General features: G+C 34.0%; 1 protein-coding gene across 1 annotated transcript in view; it reads left to right on the forward strand.

Annotated features, from left to right (window-relative positions):
- The first annotated feature begins 1,336 nt into the window (after nucleotides 1–1,336).
- The window catches only part of LOC136066781 (tripeptidyl-peptidase 2-like), a 56,005-nt gene continuing 38,307 nt past the window's right edge, over nucleotides 1,337–19,034 (forward strand). The window contains exons 1-5 of the mRNA XM_065771626.1: nucleotides 1,337–1,471; nucleotides 3,838–3,933; nucleotides 6,429–6,524; nucleotides 8,327–8,425; nucleotides 8,624–8,716. Of these exons, the coding sequence (XP_065627698.1) occupies nucleotides 1,337–1,471; nucleotides 3,838–3,933; nucleotides 6,429–6,524; nucleotides 8,327–8,425; nucleotides 8,624–8,716 (519 nt within the window). The remainder of the gene's footprint in view (nucleotides 1,472–3,837; nucleotides 3,934–6,428; nucleotides 6,525–8,326; nucleotides 8,426–8,623; nucleotides 8,717–19,034) is intronic.

The following is a 19,034-nucleotide window of genomic DNA, read 5'->3' on the forward strand; positions in this document are numbered from 1 at the left end:
GTATAGTTGAGAATACTTCCTATCATAGTTGTCTATAAGCTTTCCTACCTCATGCGTTGGACACTTAACATTATTTATTGGCTCTACAATATCTGGTTGCTTAATTATTAGGATGATTGTCTCTCCCCCCACATTGCATTATCCTCTGTGTGTAGGTGCTTTACTATGATAACACTGTTTGGGAATTGGATTTTATCCTCTCTGTGTCTCTCTCCCACCAGTACATATCCCATGTGCTGGGTGGTGTCTTAAAAAAAAAAAAAAACAAAATCTTACTTACCTATCATAATACTGTCCAGGAGTTGGTTCATTGGAATTGATTGAAAGTACTTTTGTTTTGCTTATGTGTGTGTGTACTGGCAGCATATCTGTGCAATGCACAGTAATAAAAAAGTGTATATCAAATAAAAAAAGATATAATTAGTATCATAGAAATTGCTCACCAAAAACAAATGATTAAAAAAAGCAATATAAGTCATGCAATGAAAGAAGAGTAAACAAAGCACTATAAGTGCAGGGTCTAATAACTCTATATAAAACATTGAAACTGATGCAGTTTGGATTAATCTGTGCTTGCGATTTAGAAGTTTTTAAGTGGCATTGAAATTCAAAATAACAAAGATTATATTAAATAAGCTGCTTCTGCTATTTAGGTATCAATATATGTTCTAGTGTTCAAAAGGATAATTTATTATAATTACTTTGTTCACTGAAATAATAAGTACCTATGGGTTGTTTGCAAAGTTTATGGGATATCATGTAGTTTGGATATTTAACATCTATTAAATGTTTTGGTGGTTTCTTTTTAATGCAGGATGTCATTCGATTGAGCTTTTTCTCTAACCGGATGGCCCTGTTATGGGAAATGGTCCTTTAAAACCTCATTTTAGTTCCAGGGTATGGCACTAAATGATTTATTTGTATGGTTTACGTATGTTATTATGTTATTATATTTACGTATGGCTTAGTATGGTTTAATGCCTTTCTTGGTAGAAAAAAAGAATCAATTATTTGGGCTCCCCATCCAAAGAAAGCTCCCAAGGTATTACATTTTCCATTCTGTTTCCATTCTAAAAATAATTTTTATGTGTTAACTGGTACTTATTGTGTGCAGAATTCTACACAAGGATCATATTGCTGGGGGCAATATCATATGGAAAGCTATCCTTTGTCAACAAGAAGAGGGGAAAATCCACTAAAGAACCCTGTGTCATATCAACTTTCTTACATAGTGCCACCTAATAGGTTGAAAAACATTCTGTGATGTATTTTTTTTCCCTCTTTTGTTTCATTTTTAATGGTCTAAGACAATTCACAATTTTTTTGGGTGACACCTATGTCCCATCTGATGTATATTCTTCCCAACTCATGTCCACTATCATTTTCAAATACTTTGACAGCTGATGAGGACAAGGGAAAAGGTTCTTCTTCAACCGGCATCAAGACTGTTTCTGAACGTTTAGAAGAAGAGGTAAGTGTGGTGCAGCAGTTAAATGTGTTAATGTGGTGTGGTGTATTATAACTTTATGCCAAGTGATTTGCCTTTTTGCTTATATTATACCAATAGTTGTCAAATTATGTATTGTATGTGTTCCTTTGTTATTTTTCAGATTCTGTATGTATCATAACAAACATGATAAATTGATATAGTATTTAAATATCAAAGAAATTAGAAAATTTATTCAATCACTCTGCTCTTAATGCTGCAAATTGGGCTCTCTATATGATATTTTGAGAAATTGATTTTCCATTGCATTGCCTCAAGTAGGAATCAAACAAATTTCTATAAAATTAACAAGTCTTTCAATATGTTATGTAATTTATAATGTTGCGTTCTTTGCCTTTGTGCTTGCATTCTTTATTATAGAATCTTCCAGGAGGTTTTACGGTTTTTCATACTTGTTTTGTCTTCTTTCCACCAAGAAAAAAAAGTCAAAATGTTTATCATGCCTTGTGTGCAATTATATTTTTTTTTAAATGTAAAGTATTGATCTCCATGGTGAATTGGACATTGGGCCATAAGATTGAAGAGAAAGGATAAGAGTTGGCTCCTTTTATGTGGTGGGCAATATGAATTAATGGAGCACATACTGATAACTACGAAGACTTTACCTTTTCCAAAGAATATGCATAAAAAAAGAAAAAAGAACACCTTTAAATGCTTTCTTTTAAATCTATCAAAAAATGATGTTATATATGAAAAAATCATTTTTCATTTTTCCTACATATGATAGAATCACTAGTATGTGTAGTGACATTGTATTTATTAATGCTCCCTATCCTCACGCCTTTTTTGCCTTCTTTCTCGCCAAGTAGACCCCTAAGAAGATCTCCTAGAACTACTTTCAGCATAACTCCCTAACCGACCTTCAGACATTTTTTCCGCATGAGTCTCGATAGAACCATAACTATGTAGGAGATCCCCATAGACGGCGCCAATTATGCGTACCTAAAATATGGTTAACAAGCTCAACCTTTACTTGGGCTCACAATCTATTTATTTTGTGGGCTTTGGGTTTCCTACTATGGGTAGTCCTATGCTCGGAGACCTAGGTGCACACTCTTGTCTTTGCAAACCCTTCTCTTTATCTTACAGAGTCGCTCCCCTTTCTCTCTTGGTTTAGTTACTCTTTTCTTTTAGTTTTTTCTCTAGAATTGCAAACCCCCACTTCCCACTCTATCCCCTTATTTATAGCCTGAGATAAGTGGAGGTGTCACGATTACTTCTAGTTCTTACTAGTGCGAATGGGGGTCCAATTCCATTATCTCTAAGTGGACGTTCTGTTGGGAAAGGTGGTAATGGCATTGGAACTGATTCCCACCTTCAAAAGATTGTTCGGTAGCGATGTGCCCCAAGGCAATACCGGGCAGCTGAGAACGTAGGATGTTCTTAGCATGCGCACTTCCCAATTTAGGTGTAACTTGATCGGTGTGAGCTCATCTTCGATACGTTTAGAGAGAGAGACGGGCCTATTCTGGTATTTGGGCTCTAATTGGGCCTGAAGATGTGTTCAGATCAAGGTCAAAGGTCCAACAGCATGGGATCGTGTGTCGTGCCATAGGGCTTGGGCCTGGGCCTGAAGTTCAATGGGCCCGGGCCCGTACCTCGTACAGTTAGAGCTTAGCTTCTTGTCATATTCTTAATGAAATTTAGACTTGTATATTTACGACTTAGGTTATATTGGCATTGTGTAGCAAGATTTGTGAACTCCAAGGCCAGCTAGGCCTGTTGATATTCTAGTCAGCTGGAACATTTAAACTTTTCCCCCTTCAATATAGGGTCTTTTTGGATACCGTTTATTGCTGAAAATTGAGAACTTATTATTGAAAACATTATAACAAAATAATTTTAAAATATGTGAATAGTACCGTGGGATCCAATTTTAAAGAAAAATTTACTGAATTCCATACTTGCGGGTCCCGTAAACAATGCACGGGACCTAGCAAAAAAATTCAGACGTGCAAAACGCCACTCTTGATGCTATCCGAACTCACACATAGTGGGATTTAGAGGGTGGCAATTGTTTAAGGTCTTTTTTGGATTTTTTTATGGACGTTCAGTATTTGTGGGGAATACTTTAGTACACAGCCTCTGTTCTTTGGTTCTTCCTTTATGTTTATTTCTCGTAGATACTTTATTTACTTATCCAAAAAATATAATTGGGATTTTGTGGTCATTCAAATTGAAGAATCTTGCTGTCACTTTTAATTTAATTTGAGTATTTGTCAAATTAAAGAACATTTTATTTAAGTCTTTTCTGGAACTACTACTGGTCCTGGACTGCCAAATTATGCCCAAGGTTCTAAAGTCTCTCTGTCTCATCTGTTTTTTGGTAGTCTGAATATCTAAAATACACTCCATTACTTGCAAAAATTTTGGAAGGCTTGCTTTCTCAGAGTAATATTGAGGACAAAATCCACCATGATGAAGAGGTAAGTACCATAACTAGTGCATGGTCAAAATGAATGTAAAATCTTGCTTTTTTCATATTGATAATGTGAAACTTATTAAAAAAAAAGAGAGGTGATATGAAGTCTATTTTATTATAACAAGCAATTATAGTATTCCAGTTGCCCTCTGTTGTATTTGTTTTGGGTTTCTCATATGACTCTTACACTAGTGCTGCAATGGTACCTTCTTAAGGCAGAAATGTAGTGGGTCCAGATCTCAGATTGATTTAAAAATGGTTTTTATTTTTATTGTTAGTGTTAAGTTACAGCTAGTGGGACTTGAACCCATGCTCCTTCCTTCCACCCGTTCTTAAGTTGGGGAGGAGGTGCCATGTTAGCTAGAGCCCATTGACATGGTTTCCATGTATGAGAATTTGAATTATTGTTTCTACTGTTTAGTCAAATTCACTGTTTAGAAGAGATACAAAGAAATTTTTTTTTTTTTTTTTTTTTGATCAGTAAGAGATACACTGTTTTGAAAATTTAACAATTTTTTTATTTGTAGAATGAGCTAGGTCCACTGTGTTAAGAGTAGATTTCTTTGTATTTCACATACAGATACAAAGAAATCTAAAAATATTGTTAAATTTTCATTTTCTTGATTAAACTGTAACTCTTACTCCATCATACACTATACTCTGAAGAAACCTTTTAAAAAAAAAATGTTTTTAACTAACCCTGATGCTGGTGTGAGTTAAAAACAATTTGCATCACAATTATATGTTTCAGTATCCCATAATTTACTGGAAACCGATCTCATTGGATTGAGGTTAATGTTGCGGTGCGTTTTCATTTCACGTTTTGGACTTTTTTTTTTTTTTTTTTTCAAGGCGTGTGAGGGAGTAATGCGGTACTGTGCTGCTAGTAGCCGCACTTGTTGACTTTTTGCCATGAACGGTGCATTTGTGCACTGTTTACGGAGCCACAAATTTCACTTTTTATCAAATTTTTCATTAAAAATGGGTCCTATAATACTATTCACATATTTAAAAATTATTTTGCTATTGTTTTTTCAGTTTTCAATTTTCAATTTTCAACAACAATAAGTTTAATCCAAAAGAACCCAACATATACAAATCGGCATAATCGATCTCTACATTATTCTTCTGGGCCCTACACAGACCTAATACTTGGTGTGGTTCCCAATTGTCTAAGTAGAACTGAAAGTGCAGATACGAATCTTTTTTAACATTTTTGTACTTCATCACTCTCAAAAGATTACGTTTCCACCTAGGCTAGATTCTTGGCTAATTGACCTACTACATGAAGCTACATTGGCACTAGACATTGGCTGCTATTCTCTTTTCTTTTTCTAATTATCTCTAGGGCTTTGCATGGTCAGCAAGCCTTCATAGACTTGTTTTTTTTGAAAGCTGGTTAGAAATTTTGGAATTAAGTAAAACCATTTCTGATACCTTGTGATGACCATACTATCAGGGGTGAATGTCCTTATATTTCCTGGCAATTGGTTCTGGCGAATAAGGTCAGTTGTCCTCAGGTTTTACTGGTTAGAGACAAGTCCAAAGGGCTCTTATTGAGAAAAATTCTCTACATTTATAAAAAAAAGATGCCTAGTGATGACCACCAACTATACTTTATTTGCTTGGAATATGCTTACTGCATTTTCTTCTTGACCTTCACCATATAAATCAGAGAGAGTTTGAATTTTGTGGGGAAGGAAATGAGATGGTACTGCATCTTGACTCATAATCTTCTGCCTACTTAATCACAGTTTTCTTTATATATGTGGGATGTTCATGGGTAGAAGAGAACATTAGCTGTAAAAAGGATAACATTTAACAATCAAAGAGAAAAAAAAAAACAACAATTAAAAAAAAAAAAACTGAATCGATTAACCTAAAGTAGATTAAAGAATATAAAAAATTATCAACCTAAAGCGAAGATGCAAGAAAAATAAAAAATAAAAATCCACCCAAAAATTGTGTGTGTGAGAGAGAGAGAGAGAGAGAAAGAGAGAGAACCTTTTTTTTTTGTAAGGGAAAACTATGCATAGAATGAAAGAGATAGTGACAAATTTATAGTAAGAGAGTGTGAATAAGAATAGACAAAAATAGAGGAAGATGAAGGGAAAGATGAAGAATGATATTAATGTAAAGGGTAGTGGGGAGATGAGAAGATGAGGGAAGGAGAAAGGTTAGAGAAGTAGTGGGGAAATGAAAAGGTATGGAAGTGAGAAAGGTTGGAGAAGTGTAAATATGAAATAAAAAAAAATATTAAAAATAATTATAAGAAATGGAAAAAAAAAAAAAAAGATAATAATGTGGACGCTGACGTGGCTCAACGTGAGCGCAGCAGCATTAAACGCTACGCTTCAACTTTTAGTAATATATAGATTTGAGTATTTGTCAAATTGAAGAACATTTTATTTAAGTCTTTTCTGGAACTACTACTGGTCCTGGACTGCCAAATTATGCCCAAGGTTCTAAAGTCTCTCTGTCTCATCTGTTTTTTGGTAGTCTGAATATCTAAAATACACTCTATTACTTGCAAAAATTTTGGAAGGCTTGCTTTCTCAGAGTAATATTGAGGACAAAATCCACCATGATGAAGAGGTAAGTACCATAACTAGTGCATGGTCAAAATGAATGTAAAATCTTGCTTTTTTCATATTGATAATGTGAAACTTATTAAAAAAAAAGGAGAGGTGATATGAAGTCTATTTTATTATAACAAGCAATTATAGTATTCCAGTTGCCCTCTGTTGTATTTGTTTTGGGTTTCTCATATGACTCTTACACTAGTGCTGCAATGGTACCTTCTTAAGGCAGAAATGTAGTGGGTCCAGATCTTAGATTGATTTAAAAATGGTTTTTATTTTTATTTTTATTGTTAGTGTTAAGTTACAGCTAGTGGGACTTGAACCCATGCTCCTTCCTTCCACCCGTTCTTAAGTTGGGGAGGAGGTGCCATGTTAGCTAGAGCCCATTGACATGGTTTCCATGTATGAGAATTTGAATTATTGTCTCTACTGTTTAGTCAAATTTACTGTGCTGCTAGTAGCGGCACTTGTTGACTTTTTGCCATGAATGGTGCATTTGTGCACTGTTTACAGAGCCACAAATTTCACTTTTTATCAATTTTTTCATTAAAAATGGGTCCTATAATACTATTTACATATTTAAAAATTATTTTACTATTGTGTTTTAAGTTTTCAATTTTCAATTTTCAACAACAATAAGTTTAATCCGAACGAACCCAACATATACAAATCGGCATAATCGATCTCTACATTATTCTTCTGGGCCCCACACAGACCTAATACTTGGTGTGGTTCCCAATTGTCTAAGTAGAACTGAAAGTGCAGATACGAATCTTTTTTAACATTTTTGTACTTCATCACTCTCAAAATATTAGGTTTCCACCTAGGCTAGATTCTTGGCTAATGGACCTACTACATGAAGCTACATTGGCCGCTATTCTCTTTTCTTTTTCCAATTATCTCTAGGGCTTTGCATGGTCAGCAAGCCTTCATAGACTTGTTTTTTTTGAAAGCTGGTTAGAAATTTTGGAATTAAGTAAAACCATTTCTGATACCTTGTGATGACCATACTATCAGGGGTGAATGTCCTTAGATTTCCTGGCAATTGGTTCTGGCGAATAAGTTCAGTTGTCCTCAGGTTTTACTGGTTAGAGACAAGTCCAAAGGGCTCTTATTGAGAAAAATTCTCTACATTTATAAAAAAAAGATGCCTAGTGATGACCACCAACTATACTTTATTTGCTTGGAATATGCTTACTGCATTTTCTTCTTGACCTTCACCATATAAATCAGAGAGAGTTTGAATTTTGTGGGGAAGGAAATGAGATGGTACTGCATCTTGACTCATAATCTTCTGCCTACTTAATCACAGTTTTCTTTATATATGTGGGATGTTCATGGGTAGAAGAGAACATTAGCTGTTATGCATCAAAATGCAAACCAAAACAGGACAATGCAAATTGAGAAATCTAGCCATAGGCATCATATTTTGGGGTCGCTAACAGAAAGTTGATGCAAAGTTTGCTGAAAAATAATGAGTTTGAATGTTGTTGAATGGGTCAAAATTTAGCCAATTCCAATTCCAATCTCATTTTGAGAGAGTAATTTTCAAAAGCATTTTGGTCAAATGTGCTCTGTTGGATTTCTTATAAGACAGTCTAATATGTTTCATAGTCAGTGAAAATTTTATTTGCAGTTTGGTAATATGCAGGTCATCGCCTTATGTACCAAATTATTATTATTATTATTATTTTTGGGGAGTGTAATGAATTAGTCATTAATAACTTTCCAGGTTTTTAAAAGCGTATACATTCCTAAATGAGAGGGCACATGTGAACTATTATTTTACTTGAGCTTAAGAGTGCCACAATGCAGGTTATTGACAGTGCAAATGAGGTGGTTGATAGTATTGACAGAGAAGAGTTGGCTAAATTTCTTTCACTCAAAAGTGACCCTGAAGATGAGGAAGCAGAGGTGCATCATCTTGTTGAATAATTGTTTCCCTCTCCCCCCCCCCCCCCCCTCTCTTCTTTCTTTTCTCTTTTCTGGAGGCTCATTATTAACATTTGATCTCTATTAACAATTTTTTTCATTGCTGCTTACCATATGCCACTCTCACATACTTTAAATTTTCTGGAGAGTGAAAATTGATAATTTCTTATTTTAATCTAGAAAAACAAGAAGAAGATGGAGATTACCCGTGACCAATTAGCAGAGGCACTGTACCAAAAAGGATTGGCACTAGCAGATATTGAATCTCTAAAGGTAGGAGCAATTATTTCTGTTTTAAGAAATTTTGTAATTACATCACAAGTAATATTATATGAGAATTAAATTTTGAAAACAAGTATAACATGTGCTTGTGATCATGTAAAATTTGGTAAATATTGCCTCATTTTCTTGTTGGATATTGAATAAGCAAAGAATATTTTTACCAGGAAAAAGGAGAGAAGTGTTCTTAATTATGCAGATATATAATTGTATAGCAAAGATCCTTTTAAAAAGTGCACTTTAACAAATCCAGAAATTCGGAAAAGAGAAAGATGGAAGACTGCCCATAACAGTCCTTCATTCATACAAATGTGTTAAAGAATACAGCTGTCAGCTTCTCCATAGAAATATCATACCCCTTAAAAGTCTGATTTTTCTTTCACACCAAATAATCCTCATTATACAAAGCAGGAGCAGGACAGCATTCCAAATCAAACATCTTCTGTGGCAGCCAGACACCCTGTCCAATAAAGTTGCACTTAAACAAAGAGAAAAAACTATGCGAGCAATTTGATGCAGGGAAGTATGATGGGCTGTGATATGATTTTGAACTAGTTGGAAAGTGAGTTGCTTAGAACAATTGATAGGTGGTTAGGGCGTTAGGCACCTCTGCAAAGAGCACACAGTTCTCAAAGAAAAGTTCCCAATTTGGCATTGGCAGCCTTCCAGATGGTTAACAATTGTCTAAATCCTATTGGCCAATGCCTTACAAGAGGGTTTGCTTGGCTGCTGGATGAATTGGAGCTCAATTGCATAGGCTGCTGCTGTGAACTACCTGACTGTTGCTGAACTTAGCTGCTGACTTAGCTATTGGTTTTGTGTCTAGGCTGCAAATGTAAACAGCCTCTTGAAATACCCTGCATCACACAAACCTCCCAGAACTGAGTAGTATAGCAGTATAATGACCAACTCTCAATTGTATCTCTACTAGATTTACATATGCAATGCCAATGATTTTGAAAAAGTTTAGGGGCAAAAAACTAAATTTATGCAAACTTTAGGGAATGGAACATATGCTAGCATATTATTTCTGAGAAGTGCAAGCCTATTTAGCTGTTTTATTTGAAATTGATCTGAAGTTTGTTTGCCCATGGATGTCACAGTTTGTTTACCTGTTCTATTTGAAATTGATCTGAAGTTTGGAATGTGCAAGCCTGCTTAGCTTTTCTAATTGAAATTGAAATTGTAAGACAAATATATGAACCAAATTCTGAAGATAGGAAATCCAGATAGTTTGATGTCACAATTATGTGATTTTTTTGCAACCCAATGCATGATTTATATGAACCAAATTCTGAAGATAGGAAATCCCAATTTGTGTGATTTAATGGTGATACTTAGCTTGAAAATGATTGTCTCTTTTACAACAAGCAAGTGATTATTGAAAAGGTCAAACAAAATTGTGTTACTTTTTGAAACTTTTGGCCAGCATCTAGGGGCCAACCTCAAGAGATTTTTCCATGTAATTACTTGGTATGTGTGGGACCAAGGGTTACAAATACCCGATGGAATAGTTAAATACTTAAAGAGCTCTAGATAATCGTGTTAGTAAAAAAAAAAAAAAGAAAAAAGAAAAAGAAAAAAAGAAGACAAAAAAAACAAAAAATTGTAACTTTTTAAGGGCTATGTTTGCTTATTGTTTGAATTCCTTCAGTGAGAAGGTAAGATGTATCATCTTTTGAGGCCATGATTGTCATAATATACGGCTTATTCCTTGCTGCATTTTTAAGCTATGGCTGCTGATGAAACATATCTAATTAACTTTAGTAAGAGCCATTGGTACAGACAGTATGCACAGCTCATGCATCATGTCTCCCACCATTTTAGTCCATATCTCTGGAGAGGTTATTGGGTAATGGGATAACTTTTTTGATTATTACCATGTAGAAGTTTGGGATTTAGTGAGACTCATTTGTCTTCCTGTCAAAGTCAATTCCTCTTTTCAGACGAATTTATTAGGTGACATCTAAGTAGTTATTTATTTATTTATTTTTTTATATATTTTAAATTATAATTATCATCTTAGTTTTATAAATTTTCTGTTGGAAAGTATGCAAAAAAAGAGAGAGAAGAAGAAGCAGCAAGATTTCATTGATATAATCTATATCTATATATTACTAAAAGCTGAAGTATAGTGTTTAATGTTGCTACGCTCACATTGAGCCACATCATCAGCCACATTATCATTTTTTATTTCCAATTTTTGTTATATATATTTCTTAAACATTTTCTCATTTAAGATGACTTAAAAACTCCATTATTGAAAAATTTAAATATATTTGAACCATTATTTTTATTATTAATTTTCCAAAACTCTTCCTCCCGTTTACTTCTTCATCTCCCCACTACTTTCTTCCTTAATATTATTTTTTCTCTGCCTTTTTGTTTTCCTTTATTTTGACTTTTCTTATTCTCAACATCTTACTATAAATTTGCATAGTTTTCTACACAAAAAAGGTTACCTCTCTCTCTCTCTCTCTCTCTCTCTCTCTCTCTCTCTCTCTCAATTTGTTTTTCATTTTTTGTTTGATTTTTTTTTTATTTTATTTTCATTGCATCAATCCTTTAGGTTGATGAATTTTTGTGTTAATTAGAATTCTATTTTGGGTTCATGCAATTTAGTTTTGTATTTTAAGATGTTATCTTTTATATTCTATTTGATTAAATATTATCCTACTGCATTATACATATAGTACTATATAATAATATAATGTTATTATATTACATAGAATAACTTGGATAATTTGATGTTTACTGCTATATAGTTTATTTTTACTCTTTTTTTCTCTTATCTTATTTTATTCAACATTTGAATCCAGTCACATCCTCCATACTATTAAATTATGCGGCACAAATCAAGAAAATGGCTAGACACAAACCTGCCTTCCTTTACCATACATTAGGGGAATCAATATATTTGTGTGATAAAGGGTCATATAATTTAGATAGCACCCTTTGAATGTGTCTAGGCCCATATATTATGTATCATCTTTAAAGGATGCCAACAATATTGATCTTATGGGAAAAGTTACATAAAATATTGAGGAAAAAAAATGTTTATATTACAATCTACTAAAAATGTTTTTTCTATATTTCATATCACTGACGTGTTTTACAACTACCACATGTGTTAACTTAAGTCTTAATATTCTTAAGTTGTTTCGGCAAGAAGAAAAAAAAAAGTTTGTCATAAAAGAGGAGTTCATGTAAAGTTTTTTGCAATATGAAATATATGTTTTGTAAAGCTAACAAATTTGATGATTTGCAAGGCAATTGTGTATACTTTTAGTCTTCAAAAACACGCATCTACAAGTGGTTAAACGTTCATCTTAGGTAGTTTTAATTTTTCATATAATTTTACCTGTACACATTCATATATTTTAATTTAGATTTTTTTTAAAAAAAAAAAACTTTAATTTAGATATTTATAAGTAAACAATGAAATAATGATTCATGAATAATAATAATAATAAAATATATATATATATATATATATCTATACATATTTATCTTATGCAGTTGTAACTTTACATATAATTTTGTATTTTTATATTCATCTACTTTAATTTAGATGTTTATTACTTAATAATGAAATCTATAAGCAAGGTAATTAAAACAATCATATTTTTACAATTTAAAAAGTCACAATTTCTTTTTTCAAAAAAAGGCCTTTTACATTTCCTTGGAATTATTTTTAAATTTTTTTTTTTAAACCTTTGACATACCACAAACCTAACCACTTCATGCATTAAAAAAAATTTAGGCTCATTATTACTTCCGTTAATATATTGTGAATATCTTAATTGATTGAGACCAAACTAGAGAAATGTCTTTCATATTTCCTTGAAAATTCAGAAGGAAAAAAAGAAAGAAGACTTTTTAACATACCACCAACGTAACTACATTTATAACTATTTAAGCCATCCATGATATCTATTTCTTATTGATAATCATAAAATTTACAACTAGCAAAGGAACATAAAATAAAAAAAAAAATGTAGGAAGAAAAAAAGAAATGAAATCGGACGTTAATTAATAATTGTTATTTGGAAAATAAAAGTGGTAAAGAAGAGTAAAAAAATAAATAGAGATGACTATACAGAGGACATTGAAAACTTTATAGTGAATAAAATCAACAATTAAATATAATAATAAAAATTTAAACTTAAAACTAATCAAATTCTAACTAGGGATTATATATATATATATATAGTATCTATATAAATCATAATCTTCATACACCATGACTTAAAAAAAATTATTGAATGGTTCTACCTCTTATTTAATGTCTATGTTATGCAAATCATCAACCAATAAATATATGATAATGGTAAAAAATGTTATAGATAAGATTATGAAAAATATGATAAAACTACGTAAAAAAAAAAAAAAAAAAACTCTTTATAAAGTCTAGGGACTAAAATAGTATTTTATCTAAAAAACTATCACGCGCAACGTGCGGGTTTGCGACTAGTTTCTAATGAAATTTCTTACGTTACTTATCAAAAAAAAGAAAAAAAAGAAAAGAAAAGATTTCATTGATATAGTTGTGTACCATCACCATCATTGTTGTTGTTGTTATCCTCATCCTTCTCGTTATTGTTTCAGGGCAAGGAGGCATCGTCCTTGGCTTCATCTAAAGATTAGGAGATTACTCGTGATCAATCTCAACCAGAGTCTGGTGTCCAGCCAGATCTGTATGAAGAGAACTTCAAATAATTAAAGAAATGGGTTGATTTGAAGTCGTCTAAATATGGCACCCTCCTAGTGCTACGTGAGAGACGTAGTGGAAGGCTTGGAACAGCATTGTAGGTATTTTTCTTCCATCATTCATGTTCATCTATTGTCTGACATAATGGAATTTTATATTTGACGTTTACACACACACACACACACACACACACACACACACATATATATATATATATATATTTATGGTTGTTGAGTGGCTGGTACTTAGAGTTAGATGCCTATGTCAGTTCTATGCTTTTCAGGTGGCCATGTTGATTTGCTCTATAGTTTGTAACGGTGTAGTTTGTCTTATTAAATATTTTTAGGATAAGAAAAATCCACTCCCGGCACTGGGGGGTGGGGTGGGTTGGGGAAAGCACTCTATCAGAAATAACAAAAACTATCTTTACCTGTTGAGTTGAGATTATAATTGTATTCTATGTCTATGAATTGTTACCCTGCAGAAATACCTTCATCCTTGTACTAGAGCAGTACATTCCAATTGTTTTTCAACTTAAGACTTCTGAAACGATACAGAATGCTTTTCCATGCCTGTATAACTATGGGGTCCAGTATCATAATATTATATTTTTTTGTAATAAAGTATTTTCTCTATCCATCCTTTAATCAAAATGATGTAAATGTTCATATGATTGACAAATTACAAAACTTTTCAGATTGGTAATATTTTCATGTAGCTGCCAATTTCACAAAAGTTTCTTTAAATACTGGATAGTGCGTGTTTCTATAATGAGACATGTGCAACCCCATGGTTGTTTGTCAATCTATCACATTGCATCTGCTTTGCTGGATATGACGTCCAACATGAAAAGAATAACATAAAATTTGAAGAATTTCACTTATGAATTGATCATTTGTCTAAATTAAACCTGTTACTGGAGCGGGCATTGAATGACATAATTCAAGATGATGGGGAACCTCCAAAGAAGAAGCTCTATGAACTAAAGCTCTCTTTGCTTGATGAGATTGGATGGAGTCATTTGGCAACATATGAGAGACATGGATGCACGTGCGATTTCCAGCCAACTTGCCACTTTTCTAGAAGGTTGCTCAATTTCAGATAAGGTGTCTTGTATTGAATAAGAACCCTATAGGCCCATTCGAATAATTTATTCCTGTACACATAGATCCTTTCGAAAGAACATGTCCATTCTCTGTACTTTGGTTTTTTTTTTTTCAATCAATTGCATTTGGATAGTATATATAAATTATTTAAATATGTTTTGGTTGGAGGGATATTAAAGTGACAATTCACGAATAAAAAAGAAAGAGCCCTTTTTCGGAATTCTTCATTCTAAGATCAGCCCTTCAATTTTGACACCAAAATTACTTGATTTAGTATATACATCGAGTCACTAGCATTCAAGATTTCACAAGTACAAGCTGGTGTGTGAGTCACAAGTTGTATTTAGTGCATCTGTAAGTAAACTTACGAAGCCAAATACCAAAAAAAAAAAAAAAAAAACAAAGACAAAAATGAAAGTCTTCTGAAGTTGAACTACATACATATATATACATGCATCCAATGAGCGCGTTTCATGCAATTGAATGTCACACTCCTGTTCAATTAAATCATTCATAGTAAAGTTAGATTCTCTGAAGTCATGTGATGTGCCTAATAAAGATCCTAATTCAGCGTTTATTAGGCTCATTACTATTTTGTACTGTAAGGTTGAATTTAATTAATCATTTTGTTGGCTGTATTCTGTGCCAAATTTTCTTATAACTTAGCATTTAGAAACTCTGTATTTAGGTGGGAAAAATGTAAGGGTAGTGTGTGAGAGAGTGTGAAGAAATGCTCAAGAACTGTGTAGTGAAGCAGAGACTCGCAACTAGATCTTGCGGGTGGCTCGCGACTGGCAAGCCATCAGAAGAAGCACACGAGTGAAGCATGTAGAGAAGCTGAACTGTCATGTCAGTTGTAGCACTACAGGACAAAAAGTCCAGACTGGCCATTCAGTTAGCTCACGACTTGAACTCTTGACTCAGTCAAGTCGCGAGGCCAAGTCGCCAACTAGTTCTGTTTTGGAAAAACTGACTCTTCGCATTCCTTTCTCACTCTAGTATAAATACCCCATTATACCCACGAATTGTAAAGAACTTCTAGAGAGAATTTTAAGAGAGCAACCCTAGAGAAAAAAAAGATTGACTCATCCACAATCTTTATAGAGTGACTCTTCAAATTCTTTTACTCTCACCCTCTCCATTGTTACATCCTTAAGAGGTTCATTAGCCAAATCCTTATTTCACCATACCCATATCTGTGAGAAGGCTTTTTGGTGCTTTGGGAAGCAATTCGGAAGGAACTAATTGATATTAGTTGATGCTATAGGCTATAACGGAATCTGTTAGGTTCTAAAGTTTTAGGAATTTATTTATTTAGAACTCTAATGTATAATGTTGGCAAACCATGATCAAAATAGGTTGTTTAGTCTTGTTTAGGCTTGCTCGAAGTTGGTTCTTTTATGTAAAGTTGAAATTGAGCTGATGCAGAAGTTGTTGTGCATTTTGGCCTGGCTCGATTAATCGAAGCTTAGGCTCGATCAATCAAATCTTGGGCAGAATGCGTTTTTACTGCACAATTCCAACTCAGCCCTACCTCTTAAAACGTTTAGGGTTTTATATTTGTGCCCTAGGTATATAAGGCAAACCCTAGCCATGTTTTAGAGGTTGCTCATATTGCTGTTTGTGTGAATCTCTTGTGAGATCTGAGAGGAGTTTTCCTTCACACAAGATTAGGATTATCAAGGAGGAGATTTCTTCAAGAACTTGATGATCATTCAGTTGTTACCATATGAGCTTAAAGATATATAAGTAGGAGTGCGAGTACTTGTACTTGCTGGAGAATCCAAGAAAAAAGGAGTCCGTGGTCTCGGAGCTTGCACGTGGTCGTGTCAATAAGTTTCTACTGGTGGGTAGTAATAGAATGTTAGTGGTCTAAATTCTATTGTAAAACTTCAATTCTTTCTATAGTGGATTCAAGTTTATCTTGAGGATAGCTAGGTAAAATCATACTCAGGTTTTTTACTGGTTTGATTTTCCTGGGTGATTATATCTTTGTGTTATTTATTTTTCCGCTGTTATGCTTGATATGATTATATGATTGTGTTAACCTAGAACTCATAATTTGACTAAGTAATAACTTAGCTTATTAACTAGGTTAATCCGGTTGTGTTTTAAAAGGTCTAAAAACAAACAGAATCTAGTAAGCTAGAAAAGACAAAAGTTCGGCGTAACCCTGTTGGAGCAAAAAGCTTGAAGGGCTTAGGTACACTAGGTAGATTAGGCTTGGAGGGTCTTCTATTGTTCATGTATCCCAACTTCATTTTCTAGTGGATTATTGACCGCTTGGAGGGTGGCAGAGAGGTTTTACGCAGAGGACTTCAGTTTCCTCTTCGATAACACATCGCCATGTTGTTTTTATGTTTGCATTTTCCTTTCCTTTATCTTTGCCATTTAATTTCTGTTGTGGATGTGATTTTATTTGGTTTGTATTGTTTATCAATTCTGTTATAAGCTTATGTTTATTTTTCGCACGTACATTGTTTGATATTAAGCTTGAATTGGTAATTTGTGAATTGGGGGTCTAAACGTTTATAGTGTTTTACACACATATTGAACATTCAATTGGTATCAGAGCGGGTGCTATCTTTGTGATTTAAACACCTTAGTGTGATCCTTGACCCCGTATTGAGATGGACCGGTCTCAATCTTTAAATGCCCTACCATATTTTGATGGTAGCAACTATGCCTTTTGGAAAGTCAAGATGAGGGCATTTCTGTGTTCAATGGATGAAACCGTTTGGGATATGGTGGATATTGGATGGACTAGGCCGGAGGCTGCCAAATCCACGTGGGATAAAGCAACCCTCATGGTGTCTAATGCAAATAGCAAAGTATTTAATGCTATTTTTTGTGGTGTATCTCCAAATGAGTTCCACAGGATATCTCACATCTTTATTGCCAAGGAGGCATGGCAGATATTGGAGACCACGTATAAAGATACCAAGTTGCAGATGTTGACCTCTCGGTTTGAGAAGCTGAAAATGAGTGAGGATGAGTCTTTTGACTTTTTCTATAGCAAGCTGAATGAAGTGGTCATTGGCAAGTTCAACTTGGGAGGGAGAAAACGGAGGACTCGAAAGTTGTGAGGAAAATCCTTTGTTAGTTGCCGGAGAGCTTTCGTGTAAAGGTGACAGCGATTCAAGAGAGTAAGGACCTTGATGATATCAAAGTCCAAGAATTGATTGGTTCACTTCAGACTTATGAACTGTCATTGCCCACACAAAGGAAGAGTAAATCTCTTACTCTTAAGAAAATTAATGAAAGGGTTAAAGCTTACAACTCATCGGATGAGGATGTTGTTGATAAAGATGTAACATATCTTGTGAAGAATTTTTGAAAGTTCTTGAAATTCAAGAACAATGGGAATTTTTGAAAGTTCTTGAAATTCAAGAACAATGGAAAATTTGGTGATAAAGGGAAATTCCAAAGTTTCAGGAAGGAGAAAAAGGAATTCAAAAGGAAAGATGGATAGGAATCCTAATCTACACAAGGAATCACTTGCTTCTAGTGCAACGGGTATTGACACTTCAAGAAAGAATGTCCTAATTATTTGAGAATGAAGGGCAAGGTGTATGTTACAACTCTTAGTGACCTAGATTCATCCAATTCTGATTCTGAGGAAAGCTGTGATGGAGAAGGGAATTACTCAACTTTTATGACTATTGCTCATGATGAGTCTTCGGAGGGCTTGAATCTACTTGTACAAGAGCTTGGAGAGCATAGTGATGAGGAATCAATGGGAATTGTAGAAGAATTGGATGTTGAAGAAGATGAAAGTATAGAGGGTTTTTAAGAAAACTTCAATTCACTCCTTGAGAAATCAGGAGAATATGCACGTGTGGCCAAGGCAGTCGTGAAAAGGATGAAGAAAGGAGAGGAGGACTATAAAAGTCTCCTAGTGCGACATAAGGAGGCCAAGTGTGAGATAGAGAAGTTGAATGGAGAGTTGTCGAAAGTCTACCTAAAAATTAGATTCCTTGAACTTGAGGTAGTTCAAGCAAATGCTAAGGTAGAGAGTGCCTCCACCAAGAAGCTAGATGATGTCATTTCCTCTCAAAAACATTTCTTAGACAAATTCGGGTTGGGATATACCGAAGAAAGTAGTTCAGCTGTCAAAATCACCAAGGAAGTGAAGTTTATGCAAGCCAAAGAACCAGTAGTGGTTGCCTCTACACCTAAGAAAGCAGAGGATGAAAAGAAGAAGAATGTGGCTGACCAACGGGTGTTAATAAACCCGTAACCAATCAGTGATCAAACCTGAAGCTAGAGGGAAATCTCTTCCAAGATCACAAAGAGGTCTAAGAACGAATCATTTTTGCCATCATTGTGGACTTCAAGGACACACCAGACCAAATTGTCGTAAGCTTAGAGCATTGAAGAATGTAACTGATCAAAGGTCAAGAAGACCAAGAAATGACAAGAGGACTTGGGCTGTTGAGTCATTAAGAGGTTGAAATGGTGATCCCGGTGTGATGGACATGACGAAGATGATCGG

The sequence above is a fragment of the Quercus suber genome, unplaced genomic scaffold (assembly GCF_002906115.3).
Source record: "Quercus suber isolate HL8 unplaced genomic scaffold, Cork oak 2.0 scaffold_5, whole genome shotgun sequence".
Lineage (NCBI taxonomy): Eukaryota > Viridiplantae > Streptophyta > Magnoliopsida > Fagales > Fagaceae > Quercus > Quercus suber.